Source organism: Haliaeetus leucocephalus, unplaced genomic scaffold (genome assembly GCF_000737465.1).
Source record: "Haliaeetus leucocephalus isolate CR32 unplaced genomic scaffold, Haliaeetus_leucocephalus-4.0 Scaffold143, whole genome shotgun sequence".
NCBI lineage: Eukaryota > Metazoa > Chordata > Aves > Accipitriformes > Accipitridae > Haliaeetus > Haliaeetus leucocephalus.
In genome coordinates, this window is record NW_010972579.1 from 270,705 (window position 1) to 290,218 (window position 19,514).

Sequence of the window (19,514 nt, forward strand, 5' to 3'; positions counted from 1 at the left end):
CCCGAAGTGTGTGTGTGGCGCGCGGAGGGGGGGGAAGTCTGCGGGCAGCATTGGCCAGAAAGATAGAAAGGCGTTAGGGGTCTGCATATCTAATAGCATGGCAAGCTGTAAAGAAAATAATCTGTTGTTTTTGTTGAGAGAGTGTGTTTTCCCCAAACTGCAATGCTTCGTTATGGTCGCTTTATTTCATAAAGGGTATGGTAGTTATTAGTGGTTATTGGAATACCCTGGTGTAGTCAAGTTAATTGCTTTAAAAAAGTGATGACTAAGAGAAAGTGTGGTAAAAGATACTCAAAACAATATACAGACCGTAGAGGCAGGGAAATGAGAACTTTGTACTTTTTTTTTTCCTCCTCCTTGAAATGTAAAGAACAAAAAAAGTAATTCAGATTGAAAGCCAGGAATTTTAAGCACACAGAAACAGTATTTGGATGGTTTTTTTTTTTGTCCGTAGCATATAACTGTCCTATAACAATAATTACCATAAAAAGCACATAGGCTGACACTCTGCTAGGATTTCCCCACTCCCTCCCCTGAAAAAAGAGCATTCTGCATTTTGTGGGCAAAAGCAGTCATCTGGAATTTCAGTATTACAGTCTGGGGAACACTGGGAAGGAATTGCATTCTGCTCTGTTTATGAGGTGGGGGCACATGTCTGTTCCTGGTAGGAAGCTCTGGAATAAGTTGTCAACGTTTCTTGAACTTTCCTTTGAAGCCCTGGTCAGTGTTGGGAGAGGGACTCTGAACTGTTAGACCTCTCAGTTGTTTAATTTTGTTACTTCTCCTTCTTTCCCTCTGGTAGTTTTAAGTCCTGGCCTTGTGTGTGTTTGTATTTTCCTAACAGAGTGGACTTAACGTCTGCTATGTTTGCGTGTGTTTATCTTTACAAATGTGTGTGGTCACACTAAGATTTAATTGAATTACTGGTGTGTATAAAGTTAACTATTTTATTTATTTACAGGATCAGGATTTCAGCTGTTGAGGCTGCTAAACTAGTGTTGGATGCTTCCTATCCTGTAGCTATTGGCTCCTCCCACTTAAAGTCCTAGAAAATAGAGATCTGTTTGTACTGGGAAAGAAGGAGCCTGTTCCCAGGATCACTGCGTAGTCATTTCCTGAAATAATTTGTCGAAGTTTCTTTTTTTTTTTCCTCATGTAACTCTGATGTCAATATCGATGCACCTCTGCTCTTTATCTCTTGCTTATTACTTAAGGCCCTGTTAATTCCAATCCCTAACTGTGCTTTTTTTTCCATAAATCCTTCTTGCTTTTGGTCAATCACCAGACTGCTTTGGCCTAAAAATATGCTAACATTTTTCTGATTTATTTCTATTTTTTTTTAAATAAGATACTTACATAGGGACTATGTGTTTATAGCTACTGTGCTATCTGGCCTCTCCACTTTAAGACTGGTCTTCTGAAATGCGTTCTTTGTTCTCCTTGCCTTGACTTCTTCCCTTCTTGGCCTTTTGCAATCTTATTTTTATACTCTGTGCTATTGAAATTGTCTATCTTTAATTTGTCCCTGCCCAAATTCCTGAGCTATTTTTCCCCTCTTCAGCTTCTCTTGCTTGGCTTTTCTGTCACTCTCAGTTTGGTAGAGCAAACCACACTTTTTAGTTTGTTTTCTTCTACTGACTTGTGCCGCCATGCATATTCTGACTTACAAACTACTTCTTGATGGTTCCACTTTCTCCTTTCATCCCTTGCTTTCTCTGAATTTTAAGGTTATTGCTTTGGCTTACATTTTTTCTTACTGAGGCTAGCTTTCAGATAACTGTAGCCACTGTTTGTTTCAAGTATTCTGTTTATGAGCAATTCCCCAGTATTCTCTCTCTGTTTCTTAGGCTCCTGTTTGTGGCGTGGTGGCATTCAGAGGCCTCAGCTGTACAGTAAAATACAGTTTCTGTCCTGCAGAGTTGGTAAAGTGTCTTTCTTCAACCTGCAGGCAGGCAGTCATGGGAGAGTGGTCCTGCCCAATACAAAACTGTCCACTCTGGCATTGACCAGCAGTCATAAATCTTCAGCTCAGGCTGGTAAAGGCAAATTGACCTTTTTCTTGTTTGCTTTTTGTGTTCCTGTTCTCCCACTTCTGTCATGGCTGAATATTGGTGCCTCTTTCTCTCTTTGGCCCTCTGACCACCTTGCCGTGATATTTTTAAAATACTTTTTTTCTCTCGTACACGTTAGTGCTAAGAGCTGTTACACCTTCTGTGTGTTTAAGGTCATTTAAAGCCTATCCAACTGTCAAACCCTTTTTAACTTCAGTGTTTTAAAAGGTAAAGTTTAAGTACTGAAGTAAAGGTTACTTTGTGAGATGTCATGATCACAAGAGCGAGTGCTATGACTCCCCAAACTTGACAGTGTGTTGTTGCTTTTTTTTTTTAAATATTTAAAAGTTTTTCAGATGCTCACTTCTTTCTACCCTATTTGTCTGTTTAGACAACGAGATCCAAATATCTGGGTATGGGTTCATGTACATGGAACAGTGAGTGTCTGGTACTTCCCTTGCACAGATCTTAGCAGAATGCGGTCTTGACTGTAAATGTTTAAAAATCATCCTTCGTTGGAGAAATGCTGCATGAATTATCAGTAATGCATAAACCCCCTACACTTGGTTAAAGTCTCAAGTGTTGGACTTCTAGGACTTCCCTTGGGAAATTACTCCCCAAATTAGTGCTCCTTATGTCATCAGCCTTTCTTCAGTATTTAATGTCTCTGAATGCATTCTGTAATGCTTTGTTATGCTGTAGGTATTAATTCTGCAGTCAGGATTGTCCCTTTAATTTTAGAGAATTGTTTTTAGAAGAAACTAGTGACAGCTATATAAATCAACTAACATTATTGTGCTTTCACTATTTTCTCAATGTACTAGACACAAGCCAACTAATTTTCTTCTGATCTGATACGTCTTTTAAACCAGCTCACATAGTAGGGGTGGTGGAAGTTTTTGGACCCACGTAATTATGAAATTCTAATTAAAGCTCTGATTTTAGATTCAAATTGGCACACATGAAGTTCCATCAGTAGAAAGTCATAATGTAAATATAGTATGCCATTGTAAGTTAAGTAAGCTTGTTCTAGGTGGATTTGAGGTCTCTGTCTTACCTGTCTTACCCTATAATGGGTTATAAAGGTTATGTCAATGGTACGGCAGTGTATGTTTCTAGGATTTGAGTGCAATCATGTGATAGTTTCCTAGATGGTGTTGTAGGTAGTGCATCAATCTTATACAGGGATGTATAAGATGATATTTCCTAGAGCTTTTAAAACTTAAAAATAGCTGCTCCTGCTTGTGCATTAGACAGAAGGTATGTGCCTTATATATTTTGAGGATGTGAAATCCAAGTTGCAGTCTCTGGACTACAGTGATTATTATTAAATTGCATGTTAATACCACATTTAATTTAAAAATAGTTTAGTAGAATTTATGCAACAAACTTCTTTGTTTTAAAAGTACTGCCTGATGGGATTAAAATCTTCTTAAAAGCGCCTTTCCCTGTTTCAAATCCCATGTAGGTTACTGCAAGTCATTCAAAGGTTCAGTTGGCTTTTCAGCATTAACAGCCTTTTTTGAAATTCAGTTAAAATGCTTGTAAGAGACAGGTTGGCAGTCAGATCAGCTTAGCTTTTTATCTGTGGAAAACTTCATCCTGGAACCTCTGAAAGATTGTTATTGCTGATTCAGAATGTGAAAGTGCTTAAAAGGTTGCATGGCTTTAGGACAACGCTTTGCATTTGGCCAGGAACCCAACTGTAGCTTGTGCTGTAGAAATACAGGATAAGAATATAGTTCTTGCCTTGAACATCCTGCGATCTAAGCGAGGGGATGTGAGACGACATGTGGCTTAAAGGAGATTAAGGGGTGGGAAGGAACAAAGAAACAACGTGACAATACTGACTGGTACCTTACACAGCTCCTGTCAAGTGTTTTGAGATAGCTCTTGATAATTTTAGTTAGAGGATTGAAGGCTAAATGGTAAAAGTAGCATCATGGAATCAACTCCCAAGCATGGGGAATGGCATGGATGACCAAAATAATAAAATTCAAGATCTTGAATTTTTGTTTCCCTATTTAAAGATTAGTGTAGGGATGTTATTTCCATCCTGCTCTTGTGTAAAACTATTAGCCTATTTTTTGGAAGTTTTATGCTGTCAGTATAAGTTGAGTCTTATGGAACTCATTCTGCTAGCTAGGTTTGAAATTTCTCCATAGTTGGTGGTAGATTGAGTTGCGTAAAATTTTCCATCATTGTGCCCTCTTGTCCATGTTGGACTTGTGAAGGCTTCTCCTCTTCTTCCTTGCCCCTTGCTGAGCTAATTCTCCATTGCTTCTGCAGTTCTGACTGCTTCCTCCCCTATGCCAGTGCGTGGTGTGACTTCCTCCAGACCCCTTGTCTATAGCTCTTAGTGACATTGTTATGGATCCCAAGTAGAGCTTACTACTTTAGGCTATACTTTGTCACCGGGAAATTGTGAATTAGACCTGTACAGTTTCATTAAACTTTCATGTGAAAATTTCTGCAAGTATCTAAGGGAAGAAGCACCATAAGCAAGTGGAATACAAACAAATTGCAGCTCTAGAGTAAGTCTTTTTTCCACTGATGGTACTGAGGCAATCTGAGGCATGCAGCAGTAATGTGATGTCCTTCAGAGAAAAGAAGATAGTTGGGTGACACCTAAATAGATTGAAACTTTCTAGCAAATTCAATTTCTGGTCACAGATGGAAGAAGGCAGAAGAAACAAACTCCCACTACTAATAAAACTTAATTATATGCATGATACTGGATTATCTGTTTGGGATGTGAGCCATGACTAAGTGAGTTAAGCCTGGATATCAGAGTTTTAAAGTGAAGAAGTGTATTTAATTTTTGTAATGGAAAAGTTTAGCCTCAAACTCTCATTCCTTGTCCATTCTCCCTAGATTAAGGAGAGGGAAGACTGATGCATGATCTGTGCTGCCAGATCAGAGTTGCCTTTTATGTTTGAAAAGTGATCTGGATTGGTGCTTTTTTTTAAGGTATTTTTTCATTAAAATGTTCTTCTTTCCTCCATTTTCATATATTGGTAGTTTTAAAAAGTATGTTATTTTCCCCTTAAAAATTACATGAATGGTTGCCAAAATACTTCTGAATTTCTGAAGAATGCGCAAAATAACAAGAATCTCTGAAACAGCCATCGGGGAGCATGGACTATGGGACTAATACCTTCTGCTGCAGGTATTCTTTTTCTTCTTGTTTTGGAGATAACCAGCATGGGCAGTTGTCTATAAAATGTCTACTCACACATCTCTGAATACACCAGTTCTTAGCCAAGAACATGTTGGAAGATTTCTCTTCCCCTTAAAAATCTCCTTACTTAAATTCACTGTTTCCCTTTCCTGTTTTTAAATCCTTTGTGTGACTCTTGGGAGAACAGCTTTTTCAAGGTTGTCTGCATTGTACTGCATAAGTTTTGATGACATAATGTTCTACCAGTTGAATTTAAATTGGTTTCTAAACTAAAAATACTCCTCTGTCTTAGAACAAAATTGAAGTGTAGGAAGAGAAGTTAACTGTGGTTTCCACCATAACAGCTGGTTGATAGTGGGCTTACAGAAGAAGGTTGCAAAGTGAAGATTGCAATATTGTCTTCTGATGTGATTTGGGATGAGAGTGTGTAACTGGTTGAGGCAATGGGAGATGATAGATGGGTTTTGATGGTCGCCTGAGGATATTGATTAAACTGATTGCATTTCAGAGTGTTTGAAGAAAAGTTAATGTGTTGCCAAGAGGCATCTTTATTGGGACAACTTAGTTGTCTGGGTCTATGGACATAGTGCATTCAAACACAGATTTCTTTGGTGTTGTTTTCTTACTATGTTATGATTTACAGAATAGGTTGACTAAATATGGAGTAAGCAGTTGCTGGATATGTTGGATGTTGGAGTTCTTTGTGAGGCCAGAAACGATTCCTTGCATCTATTATATGACTTGAGAAATAACGTACAGCACAACCTTTCTTGAGCGCTGAAAAGAATTCACTTTGAAGTCCTTCAATGATGTAATTTGTTACTCTCTGTCTCCTGAGCCTTGCAGTCACAGCACAGGGCTTGCTCCTTCTCCCGTGGTCTTGAAGAGCACAGTTCACTTTAAGATTGCATGGTTAATCCTGATGGTGCCAGCATTTTTGTTTGGTGGGAAAAAATAGTTTTCATTATTCTTTTTGTTTGCTCAGAGAAAGTGATCAACTTGATCTATAGCTTTCAAAGCAAGTTTTAACTATTATGAGTGTTCATGCTGCATAGAAACATGTTTAATGAAATTAATCTCCTACCCATAGGAGAAATGTTAACTTTGCCATTTAAAAGCTCTTAAAATACAGCAACCTTGACTTTTGGAAAACATCATAACATGAAAATTTTACATTGGATGGTGAACAAGATGAATTTCTCTATCTTTTTAAAGCCTGTTCATTACAAAGTTTGAACTTTGCCACCTAGTTTGTTAAAAATACATTCAGAATTTTTCCAGTCAGTGATTTTGTAAACACAAAGACTTTCAAACAGAAATATAACTTTGACACAGGACTTGGTAAAATATGTTCTGTTGTTTATTATGCAGGGGACAGAGTCAGAGAACAAAGCAGTCCCTTCTACAGTTAAAATGCAATTTGTTGTTATATTTCTGTTTTTTTTTCCTTGAACTTTAGCTAAAGAGGTTGACTGTGTTTCTCCAAATATACAGAAAAATAGTCTAACTGTATTCATATAATGGTTAATTTGGGTTCCCATGGTGTTCAGACCAAAAATAATGCAGTTTTGATTTTTCCAGGGTCTCATACAATCATTAATTCGTTAGTTGTGACCATTCCTATATGAGGGTAATAATTTCTGTAGCTAATTTTTCATAGTTGTTTGTTGATGGAGGATGGTCAGAAATATTCAGCAGCCAGCAGAATGTTTTCTCTGATAAAATTTTGAAATAAGTTTTTTGGGGCTTTTTTTAATGCTTTTTTAATCTGTCGCCCATGTTTCCATTTTACCTGATGGGGAATCTGTGAATTCTTGTGAATGTCTTTGGACAAATTCTAGTGGTACCATTGTTGTTGTTGTGGTGATCTAAGAGCAAGATGGTGTTTTCAGGAAGAAATACTATAATTTAGTTCACAGGTGAACTCTTACTGTTTCAGATCTGAAAAAGGATTGTGTGCTGAAAGTCTTGGGCGATTTTTTCTATTTCTAGTTTTTGGCTGAATAAAACTATTTGTGTCTACGAAGCCTTGTCTTGCAAAACCCATGAAAGGATAAGTACATTTCTAGTGTTGTCATTGTGAACTCCTCTTATTTGCAATCTGTGTTTTGTAGACTAGGTTCAAAGTTTTGTGATAGTAATATTGCAGATGCGTCTTGCATCTTCAGGCCTCTCAACCAAGAGCGTGGTTGCTGCAAATGCTGATTTGTTTTCTGAACACTGGGAAGTGGGTGTAGGATATCTGGGTGATAGGTGGCACCTCTGCCACATGATCCAGTAGGTTTCTGTATGATGAGAAAAGTTGCCAAACATTTTTCTAACTGGGACAGTTTGTCAGGGCAGGGGTAGCACAAACCTCCATCTGATGAATCTGCCTCTTGAATTTGGTGCAGTATTTTTGACATGTATCAACCAGACCATGGTTCAAGCCCACCGTCTCGAGTGTATGGTTTGGAAGGGGTTTATGTTCGGGCTTGAGATCTGTGGAAGGAGACCTTTCACTGTTGTATTGTCCTTGGCAGTTGTCCCTTGCACTAACCTCTCTTGAAGTTTCTCTGGGTTTGAGTGTATTTAGTTATCTTCTTTTCTAGTAAGTATTCAAATCTTTCACCTGTATAAAACAGATGTTACATTTTTGTTTTATTTTTCTGCAGATGGTTAATAGACCTTTTCACTACTTATCATATGCCTGCCTGCCTATCATCAAGTAGTGCTTCTAGGTTTTTTTATCAAACTCTGAAAATGCTACTGCTTTTATGGTCGTATTTTTCTTTTGCATGTTTTGTTTTGAAACCTCGTTGAGCTACTTATTCTTCAGTCAGATCTAGCTGATAATTTCTTAGATGAAAAGATGCTGTGTGGGGTTGAAGAAGGGAGCAGTGCAGGCAAATTGGTGAGGGGAGCAAGCCTTTTCCTTTCAGAGGCTGCTTCAGCTGAAGTACAGGTAGGTGGATAGCTGAACTTCAAAAAGCCTATCAAGTGGTACTGCCAGTCAGTGAGAACTAGCTCCCATTCTTCAGAAGGTGGTTAACTCTAAAGTTTGACTGTAGCAATTTGTTAGAGCTTACTGCTTGTTGCTAATTAGTTTAGTAGAAACAATCAGATCGTGTTTAATCCAGAAATGAAAATGCTGAAAGTGTAGCAGTCCAACTGTTAAATCTCCAGCTTCTGGTTATTGCTTTGAGGTGCTTGCCATATATTAATTTTAAGTCTAATGCAGAAGTATATGTGTGCTTTATCAGATTGATTATAGCTGCCTGTTTTTTAAAACTTGCTAGATTCAGAGAGCTGTAGAATTTCTATCTGACTAATCCAAAGTTCGGATACACTTTGTAATCTTGGTTTAAAAATGAAATCATGGTCATTGTAGTGTTTGATGTTAACAGATTTAGCTGGTGCAGGTGAGCTTTCTTCTTACCTTCCTTCTCACCGTCTTCTCCCCTTCATCATGGATGCCAGTCCTATTTTTATGTTGTGTAGCAGATACACCACTTTGGTCAGAGAGTGAAAGGAGTAGAGGGCTGGGCTGTTGAGTTTTCCACTTCCTTGCTGTGCACTATGAAAGGAGGGTGACTTCTGGTGATATGAATGCAACCAAGAATTAAAGACTGTTTTGGCAGACAAATGTTGGAGATAAACCCTAGTGATACATTTATTTCTACTTGTAACAAAATTTGACATCACAATTTTTTTTCTAGTTGACTTGATCAAATTAAGATTTAATAGTTTCATCATTCTTAAGACTTCGAGTTGTTAAAAAAGGCAATATATTATGTTTCAGTAGGCTTTTCCAAGGGTGCTAAATTAGTTATTGTGTGTAGCCCCTTTCCTAGGGCATTATATTTCTAGCTTTGCTGAGGATAGATGAGAATGGAAGGTGGTGACCTGTTCCGATTTAAAGTCTTTCTTCTCAGTGAATTTCATCCATTTGGAGTGCATTTGCTGGATATATACACCTAACAATTGCATAGATTCCCAATTCTTCTCTTCCCTTTGGTCTCTGAGATAGAATTTGCAGATGCTTCCCCTCTTCCTGCAGCTGTGAAGTAAGCTCATTAAGGAACACAATAGGAAGTATGCCTTGTGGTTTAAATGACCTCCCTCCTGGTAGCAGCCTTTCCAGGACAGCTGTGATACTTTGTAAATAATATATTAAAAGTATTTCCTCTGTATATGCTGTTTATTAATTTTAAGTGCTCATATTAATGTAGGTGTTTAGTAAACCTTTCTGAAAGTAGGATAGTTAAGAGCTGATGTTGTTTAGGGAAAACCTCTTATTGGAGGCTTTGTAAGAACATGATTTTGCTTTTGGTGCATTAATATACCCCTTGCAAAAGAGAGTGAGAACAGACGAGGCAAAGTTTAGTAATACCAAGCTATTTAGGGTAGTAAAAATGAAGGCCTGCATTGAATAATTGTGGAAGGATCTTATGTGGATGAATGACTGCGCAATAAAATGACAAATTAAATTTAGCTTAGATAAATATTAAATTATAAACATGGAAAAAATATTAACTTCTCAGAGCCCACCATTTTTATATCTTGCAGATCTCTGTAAATTTGTAAATTTATAGAAAGGGGTAGCACTGATGGCTACCAGCCAAAAGTGAGATCTTGGCCTTGCAATAGAAAACTCCATGAGAATGTCAGCTCAGTACTGAGTCTCAATCAAAAAAGCAAAGCAAATGCTAAAAATCAGGACTGGATTAGAGAATAAAGTGGACAACTTTATTATGGCACTGTATAAAGCTGTGGTTCACCTGCATCTTACGTTGTTGCAGTTGTGGTCCCCCCGTCTCAAAAAAGAACTGTGGAAGAGTTAGGGGAAGGGTGATCCAACGTAAGGAACAACTTCTGTACAGTCTGGAAAAGAGACAACTTGGAGGATTACGTGGTATATGTCTGTAAAACCATGAGTAGTATGGAAGAGAGGATAGTGATTGACTGTTGCTTCATCCAACATAAGAACAAGAGATTGTCAAGTGAAACTAGTAAGAGTAATGCTCAAACCAAAAAGGTCATTCTCAGCACAGTGGATTGCTGACAAGGGACTTCCTTGTCAAAGCCTGCTGTGACTGATGACATTTGAAATAGTTAAAGAGGAGATGAGGCAAGCCTAAGGGGGGAAGCCGAGAGTTACAGAGTACATGGAAACCCCATCTCCCATGAGAAGTATCTCAGCCCATAGTGGTTAAAGGCTGGGCAAGTACTAATTGTTTGCTTGCCTTGTTCTTACTCTATGCCCTAAGCATCTGCTTTTGGCCACTAGTGAGATGGCCTGCTGGGCTAGATGGATCTAACTCAGTATGGTTATTCTTAGGAGTTTGAGGATGGGCTAGGTAACATCTTGGAATCCTTCCTGGTTTTATTTTCATGGTGGAGTTCATAATCTTCATCTGGGAAGATTTGGTAATTTGCAGCATCAAATGAGTGTTACGCCTTGGGAGCCTGTACAATCCAGCAGTTTGGAATGTCCCAGAGCTTAGTACCTCCAGATTCTGGGTAGCAGCTCGGGTGTTATCTTTCTGGGACAGCGTTGCTGACTTAGTACCATTCCCTGAGTATTAAAAGTAATGAAACTTAATTTTCTGTGAATTTGCATCTCATGGTTGACCTTTTTTTTTTTTTTTTTGCCTAATGATACTAAAGCTGAAGAGAGTGATAGGTGCCACAGAATCCATATGAGAGAGAAACTTTGACTGAAGAATGAGTATTAAATGAGATATGAGCTCAAGCTGAAAATATTCCCATGTCTCAGGCATTCCCAGTGTCTCTCCAGTGTAGGTTGCCTGACATTTACTGACAGTAGAACTCGCTCTGTTCTTTGCTTCAGTGAGAGCATGTGAAGTGTTTTGTCTTGTCTGTCCGTCTGTTTTTTTTCCTCAAAGCTTCAGGAAATTTAAATTTTTCAGTATCCTCTTCTAGCATTCATACCCATTCAACAGTTTCAGCCAAATTTATTTTGGGAGAAATAAAATGCACAGTTGGCGATGACTTTTTTTTTTTTTAAATCTCATTAATAGTTAAATTGGTATATTGTTTATTTGGTTCCACCTCTGAAGTATTTCAGTGCTTCAGAATCTGTAAAGCATTGATCATTGTAACTCATACTTAATCATCATAAGTAGCAAAAAGAGGCTAAAGGTGGATGAAGGAGCACACCCAACTGCTTTGTTTCATTGCGTATTGATGCTGGTGGGCTTTTGGTCCTAGAAGCACTGTGGATGCATGTATTTTTATGATGGTTTCTGAAGTCTCAAAGCATTAAATGAACAAGCGTTAGGTGTGTTTGCCTCCTGCATTGGTCCTGGCATGGCTTTCTGCCTGTCCTGTTGGAAAGACTCAAGATCCAGAAGGGACGGACAATTGTTTGTGAGCTCGTTGTGCTTAAGGACATGAATTCTGAGACTAGCTGATGTGATTTAAAGCTTTCTTTTGTTTTTCCCCATGGGAGTTAGGGACTTTTCTCACAAAATCAAATCCAGTCTTGCAACCATGATGGACATCTCTGCCTGCGTTGCTGTTTATATACTGTCATTTAAAGAGAACTTTAAAAAAAAAAAAATCCACTGCAGGTTGGATTGTGTGACTTCCATGTTCCATCTGTTGGCTTCAAATCTTCACTGTTTAACTTGAAGAGTGTTTTGCTATTGTCTTCTCATGGTGGGGTCTTGCGGGGTCACCCTTCCTCAGTCAGCCCTTCCTCATTAGATTAGCAAAGAAAAGTTAAACACCTGCTCTTTGGTCGTGAAGTGCATTTCCCATCAAGTATTGCTGTAATTGTGCTTTGAACCTTTCTCTGTTCTACAGCTTCTCCTATTCAGTGTTCCTCCTGCATCGCTTTCAATTAACTGTGTTCAAATACGGTGCATTTCCCTACAGCTCCTGTTCCAGTGGAGCTGTAGTGGCAGTTCTCATTATTTGACATTGTGTCAAACTGTGTGTCACCTGCCAACTTTCTAAACAATTGTATTTTCTCTCAGTTTATTAAAAAAATACTACGTAATGATGACTTCAGCACTGACTCTTGTTATTTGTTGGTCAAAAACCAGTTTACATCAAGCCACTTTTACTGAAAGACAGCTCAGGTGGAGGGCTGTGGAGCAGTCCTTTCCCAAAGAGGTACCAAGGAATTCAGATTTCAAAGGGAAAATGGGATAATAGTCTGCTCACTCACAAAATTCAAGTGTTGCAGAATTACTGTGCTAATGCAAATTTCCTATTTAAACACACACAAAAGGTTGAATTTTCAAAAGTGGGTTGAATGGTGAAAAGCACAGAGGGTTAGGTTAGGAAGGGGGTTGGAACATTTTGACACAGGCTACAGAGTGAGGGACAAGTTTCATACTTTTAAGTGCTACCACAGCCAAGGGTTAGTATAGTACGTCTTGTTCTTCTGCCTGAGGCCTTGGGTTCTCGACTAAGGTAATGTAAGGTAGAAAGGTTGGGTTTTATTACTTAGTTGGTAACTTGGTCCCCTCAACTAGGTCCAGTTAATTAGATCCCTTCAAAGCGCTGTCATGAGAATCTGTTACGGAAGGTCTGTGTGATTAAAAGTTCCTTGGCAAGTGAGTGATGAGAGAAAGTATCTCTCTTTGATGCAATTTTTTTAATCTCAGTCTGTTTTAATGCATGCACTTTGCTTTCTCATCCCAAATTGTTTCATTTTATTCATGTGTTCATAACAGCATGTTTTCACTTTGGAAAATCTGGGTGAGAATTCACTGATGGTTGTAACTCGTCCAGCAAAGGCTCCTTATGAGAGAAAGGTCTGATCAAAGCTGAAAATCTGCTGCTTGGAAAGGAGGGGAAACCTGTTGCTGTAGATTACTATAGATACTCTGAAATTTAATTTAGGTGTTAGAGTATCTTTCTGGCCTAGAGCTAGCTAGAAATAGCAAAGTGATACTGTCATTTTTCTGGATATAGTTACTAGTTGGATTATTTCTGTGCAGAAATTCAGTTACTTCTGTTCTTTCCTATTTTATCCTTGTGTGTTAACTTGGTTTAGTCTTAAATAAAAACAAAAACATTATTCCAGGTTTTTACAGTTTCAGAGATCTGGAGACATAATATTCCAGATTGTCAGTATGGGGTGTCTGAAACTTTCTGTGTTGTCAGGTGTGTTGATTCCTTCAGCAACTGATTTTTATTCGTTTTCTATTCTTAACAGTAAGATCTTAGAGAAAATCCTTTCTTCTGATTTCTTTGTGCCTGCCTAGGAGATGAGCTGTTGTTGCCACTTTAAAGAATTTAAGCATCATGGCTATGACAGTACCACTGTTTTAAGTATTATTTCACTGATACGTGTCTGTGAATTAGAAAACTGGGAGCCATCACTCCCCAGGAAATGTTAATAGTTGCCTTGTTGCACCTTCTGGTTTGGCACAGGAGTGATCTATTGGAGAGCAATATAGTCTTTTTTTTTTTAGGTCAAATGTATTATTAGGTGTTTTGTTCAATGTTTATAAGAATTCATGGGATCCATTTAACAGGTTTTGTTGCTTGCAAAGTTAAAAACTTTGTGCTTTATTCATGGCATTGACTGTCACAAAGCTAGGCTCTATTTTTAGTCTTAGCTAAATGAAAAGTAAAAGTCTGCTGTGTCTTCTTTCCTTTTGGGGTTGATATTTCATCATTTTTACTTTCCTTTTAGAGTTTTCCTCTGCTCCATTGCCATTTCTTTTCACTAATTTCATTAAAATCTCTGCAGTAGCTCTTCATGGGAGTTTATTGTTGCACTTTTGGTAAATTCATAGAAATCTTGTGTGTTTTGTAAGTTTCAATGGAAGAAACGGCTGAAGGGGACAAGGGAATTGGTAGTGTTTCAGTGGAGAGTGTTTCTAAAGGCTGCAGCAGCACAACAAATTATGGTGTGATGGTTTTCTTCTGATTTTATTTTTTTTTTAATTTGACATTGTTTTAAAACCAGATATAGCAGCTGTGAAAATTTTTACAGGCTATTGTGTGGATGGTACATTTTCTTGTGACTTACTGAACTTTGTCAGGCAGTTTTTTGACAGTACAAAAAAATTCATCCCATATTATCCTGGAAGCCTGCCTTGAGTCCATTGTAATCTTTCTCTTTCTTTTTCCTTAGGAAATTTGCTACAAGACCCTATTGCTCCTACCAACTCCACATGTCAGCATTATGTCTGCAAAACTTGTAAAGGCAAGAAGATGATGATGAAACCATCATGTAGCTGGTGCAAGGACTATGAACAGTTCGAGGAGAATAAGCAACTAAGCATCTTAGTGAACTGCTATAAGAAACTCTGCGAATACATAACGCAAACTCCGCTGGCACGAGATATTATCCAAGCAGTTGATTGTTCTGCAGATCTTTTGGCTTTGCTCAAAGATGGATCACCACTCCATGAAGAGACAGAAAAATCTTCTGATACAGCCTTGGCTTTGTGTTTGACACATTCCCCAGTACCTTCAACCTCAGAACTCGCAACTGATCCTCCAGCTAGTTTTACATCAATACCTGAAGGCACACACAACATTGATATTAGAGGTTCTGTTATCAACGGGTTGCCCAATTGTAATGGGCTTTCAGTAGATAAACTTGGAGTGAATATTCCTTCTCCTGAACACACAAACACAATTGATGTCTGTAGTACTGGAGAGTATATAAAAACTGAAGATATCTCTAGCAGCCTGCAGCCTGTGTGCGATACAGTTTCTACTAGTGACTTGTGTACAACAGGCATTGACATCTGCAGTTTCAGTGAAGATATAAAACCAGGTGGCTCGCTTCTCCTTAGCGTCGAGGAAGTTCTCCGGAGCTTAGAGACCGTTTCAAATACTGAAGTCTGTGATTCTAATTTGCAGCCCAGCTTGGAAGCAAACATGACTAATGGCCCTTTCCTTCAGCTTTCTCCCCCACCTCTTAGCCATAACATTTTCATGTCCACAGATGCTTCTCCTCATGGAATCTCCTGTACAGCGGCGACGCCTAAGGTGGTTAAGTTAAACAGAAAGCGATCTCGATCAGAAAGTGACAGTGAAAAGGTTCAACCTCTACCCATTTCCAGCATCATCTGTGGCCCAACACTGGGCGCATCAGCTCCTGTAACGGTGAAACAGGAAAATAAAATGTCTTTGCAGCCTATTGCAACTGTACCTAATGGAGGCACTACTCCCAAAATAAGTAAAACTGTGCTGCTGTCTAACAAAAGCATGAAAAAGAATTTAGAACACGCCCCTAAGAAATCTCACCCGAAAGCCAAACCAGGGGTGCTGAAAACAAAAGACAAAGCAAAGGAGAAAGTTCCTAGCAGTAACGTTATGCCAGGAAGCCCAACAAAAACTGTGTATAAAAAGCCACAAGAAAAGAAAGGGTGTAAATGTGGTCGTGCCACCCAAAATCCAAGTGTTCTTACATGCCGTGGCCAACGCTGTCCTTGCTATTCTAACCGCAAAGCCTGCCTTGACTGCATATGCCGTGGCTGCCAAAACTCATACATGGCTAATGGGGAGAAGAAGCTGGAGGCATTTGCAGTGCCAGAAAAGGCCTTGGAGCAGACTAGGCTTACTTTGGGCATTAATGTGACAAGCATTGCAGTGCGCAATGCCAGCACAAGCACCAGTGTAATCAATGTGACAGGGTCACCAGTAACTACGTTTTTAGCTGCCAGTACACACGATGATAAAAGTTTGGATGAAGCTATAGACATGAGATACGACTGTTGAATCTTTCTTTCTTTTCCCTGCCATCAGTAGGGGAACTGCTACAGTTTTAAGGCAGCTATGGTTCTGTTTAACTTGCTGGAGCTCCTGCGTTTAGATCACTTGTATCAAGTGTTTTTCATTGCTATGTTATGTGTATTAGTGTCTGGGAAATAGTTGCAGATAATGGAGGAGTTACCCTAAAACTGTTTTTAGTTCTTACAGCACCTCATAGTTTGAGATCAATTGCTGATGTAAATGATTTTATCACAAGATTTTTGGCAAAGAATACATTAACCTCATTGTACTCGGTCATGCTTTGTGCTCAGTCAAAGCTTCTACTTAAATGTGGAAAGGTGGTATCTAGTTAGTCCATCTAAACTGTGCTAGATTATGATGTAGAAAAGTAATTATCGATTAGTTACAGTCACCATTACTAGAAAATCTCCTAATTTTCCTGAAGGAAATGCAGCACTGAGCTGGGGAATACAGTCTGAAAAGGGTAGATAATTTCCGATGGTGAGAATTGACTACCTACTCTATGGAACAGTTTAAAAAAGTTTAGTAATATACTGAGAAAGCTAATAGCTCAGAAAGCAGCTCAGTCTCCAGACAAGGGTCAGGAAGATCAGTGGTTAGATATGAATGTCAGACTGCTGACTTGGATACACTGTCCCTGTTAACAACATCACTCTTTTTTGTTTTCTTGACAATTCCACTGGTCATGTTCCCTGACTATTTTGGCTGGGGCAAGAAAATTACTTGTACACAAAGTTTTATTAGCACCATTCTCTCCCACCCATCCCTCCCTTTTTTTTTCTGGAGTTCCTGCTGATTTTATTGCTATTGCTTCTAGAAAAGAGAGGGTTTTGTGGGCTACAGAGAGACTCCTTGGCTGATTTTTCTCCCCCCTCTGCTGATCAGTGCCTGGGATACACAGAGACTTCCACAGCAGTTAAGACCATTGGGGGTGATTTGTTTATTTGTTTGTTTGATGAAGTTTGTACCGCAACAGACCTGGGACCCATCCCCCTGAAGGTAGTTCTTTGCTGACAGGCATCTTTCAGCTGGGGCAGAGGATGGATTGCTATCTAAGGTCAAATATTTCAGATGTTTGTTAGACACAATAAGTGATACAACTCACTCCACCCAGAATCTGTCTAATTTTCACTAATATGTTGAAAGTAGCTTTCGAAGGTTAGTGCTTTTCAACCTGGGCTGAAAGGCTCTAAAATAGAAAAATAACACAAAGTTGTCAAAGAGCTTATCTCAGAAAGTGTTAAAATGAAAGCACCTTTATAGGAATTCAGCTTTATGCAAAAATGGTTTATTTCAGCGCAACCCCTAAATATGAGTACAAGCGGAAGAATTCAGTCTTGCATTTAGGGCTTCACTGGCAGCCTAAAAAAGTCAGATTACTTCATGAAAGCAGAAATTTCTCCTCTTTGAATGCTATAGCATAAATTAAACATGGACTGACTAGAATACAAAACATTACCTTCTAATTTAAAAGGCTATTCCTGTTTCAACAGCATGTTAAATAGTATGTGAATTTTTTGAGTTACTTCACTGCTTCCATCTTTCATTTTATTCATCTAATGAACCCCGCAGCGCTTTCCAACCTAACGTTAGGTGTATTTTGATTTGGCACAAAGCATGTACAATGATGGTTCCTCACCTAAGAAATAAGCAAAAACCTTTGGACACAAATGACACCTCCTTTTGTTTTGTAGTGTACCATGGTGTCATTTTCTGTGAATGTGGTCAGATCTTTTTGTTGGTTTTGGTTTGTTTCTCCCCCCGTCTTTTTTGTGGGGTGGGTAGGGTGGGGGGTTAAAGCCATAGGAAGAAAAATGTGATGTACGTGTCCAGTCTGTACTTTTTTGTTTTTGTTTTGCAAGAAGAGTTGAAAAATATTTTTGATAATGAGTAAATGGTGGAAAATGCTTCTTAGTATTCTTGTCTTTATTTGCCAACCCAAGTACCTAAGATCTGTGTTTTTTAGCCCTCATGAGATTTAACGATGTCCTATTAAAATGTATTTAGTTAAACTTGTATGTGATTTTTGTGTTGACCCAAAAGGATCCTACCATTTTCTAATTTGGTGGTTTGATCGTGACCTACTAATGTAAATCTGTTTATTAGTCCACTACGTGTAAGAAAAGTAGCCAAACTGGAATCTGATTTAAGGGGAGTAAACTGCACAGCATGGGTTGTTTCTGAATGCTTTTGCAGAGCTGTTAAGTTTTGCTGAGATTGTTGATGGTACATTTATTAGGACTTTCATTAAATTAAATACATAGTACCTTTGCTCCAGAAATGTGGGAGTACTTGGAATCTTTACTATCTCACTGCTGCATTAAATATGGTACCAAAAGTTGGAGAATTTAGGTCAAGTGTGTTTTGGAACCGTCGACAGGAGAGCCCTGATCACTGATGTAAAATTGCAAATGGTAGATTCAGGTTGTTTCTAAAAACATTTCCTTTTATGCTGCCACGTTCTTGAAATGTATATTAAAATTCAAATTGTTTTAATAAATGTTAGTTTTCTAATTCTATTTTGCAACTGCTAAGGGCAATCAGTGTGGCATATATTGAACTTACTGTCTAAATACTACTTAGTCCATTGATGACTAATTCTGTAATTGTTTAAATTAGGGTTGGCTTGGTTTGGTTTTCTTAACCTCCTGGCTAGTTGTTCTTGAGTTAGCTGAGCAATGGAAAGGATCATAATGTTGCTGAAAATAATTGCAGTGGTTCTAGTTTGCAAAGCATTAGTTTCCATTTTACAGCAACATAAGCAGCATGCTGTTCTGGGACCTTCCAGCGCCAGTTTGAAAACTCAGTCCAACAGAGCCCACAGCGAGGACTTGCTGGCTGGTGGCCATACATTGGGAAGCACCCAGGAATCACGAGGATCCTTTTAGCTCCAGCTTAGCCCGGGCTGGGCTGGGCTGGGCTGGCAGGAGTTCCCCAGCTGCTGTTGACCAGGCCTTCCTCCTGCGCTGCTATGGATTTGGGGAACTGTTCTTGGCGTTAGCATAGAGGAAGCTGCTTTGGGGATTCCTTTTCATATAGGAAATGCTTGGTATTTCAGCTTTCTTCCCATCCTCTTGAAGCCACTGATTAACTTTCAAACTTTTATTAAAATCCTGTAATTTGTAGAGCTGCAGCAGAAAGAAAAAGCAGCAGTTTATCAAATGTTTTGCTGGGGGAGTCTTCCTGCCTGAAAACATGTTGCAAAGATGGAAAGAACAGAACTCGTTTTGGAAGGGGTGGACTTCCGATCATGTGTAGTGGTACAAAATTGGTCTTAGTGCTTTTGACCAGTCAGACCTGAACATGTGGAAGATGCTCTTTCCAGAAGGAGAACACATATAAACTTTCATTTTGAGTGGAAAGCCTCTTTCCATGTATTGTACATCAGTGAAATCACTGGTTGGAATTAGATCCCGGAGGGAGGAGGGACAGGGAAACAAAACTGGAAATGAACACTTGGATCACATTGACCTTGTGGCTCTTCTAGCAGTTCATTCATGCAGGTGATGTTCTCGCTCTCCAGCTTGTCTAACCCTATGGTACAGTGCCTGTGAACAATGGGGTCACAA

The 19,514-nt window shown here is 38.8% G+C and overlaps 1 protein-coding gene across 1 annotated transcript in view; it reads left to right on the top strand.

Annotated features, from left to right (window-relative positions):
• The window catches only part of MSL2 (male-specific lethal 2 homolog (Drosophila)), an 18,768-nt gene extending 312 nt beyond the window's left edge, over window positions 1-18,456 (top strand). The window contains exon 2 of the mRNA XM_010561141.1: window positions 14,333-18,456. Within this exon, the coding sequence (XP_010559443.1) occupies window positions 14,333-15,930 (1,598 nt within the window). The 3' untranslated portion in view covers window positions 15,931-18,456. The remainder of the gene's footprint in view (window positions 1-14,332) is intronic.
• Window positions 18,457-19,514: the final 1,058 nt, after the last annotated feature.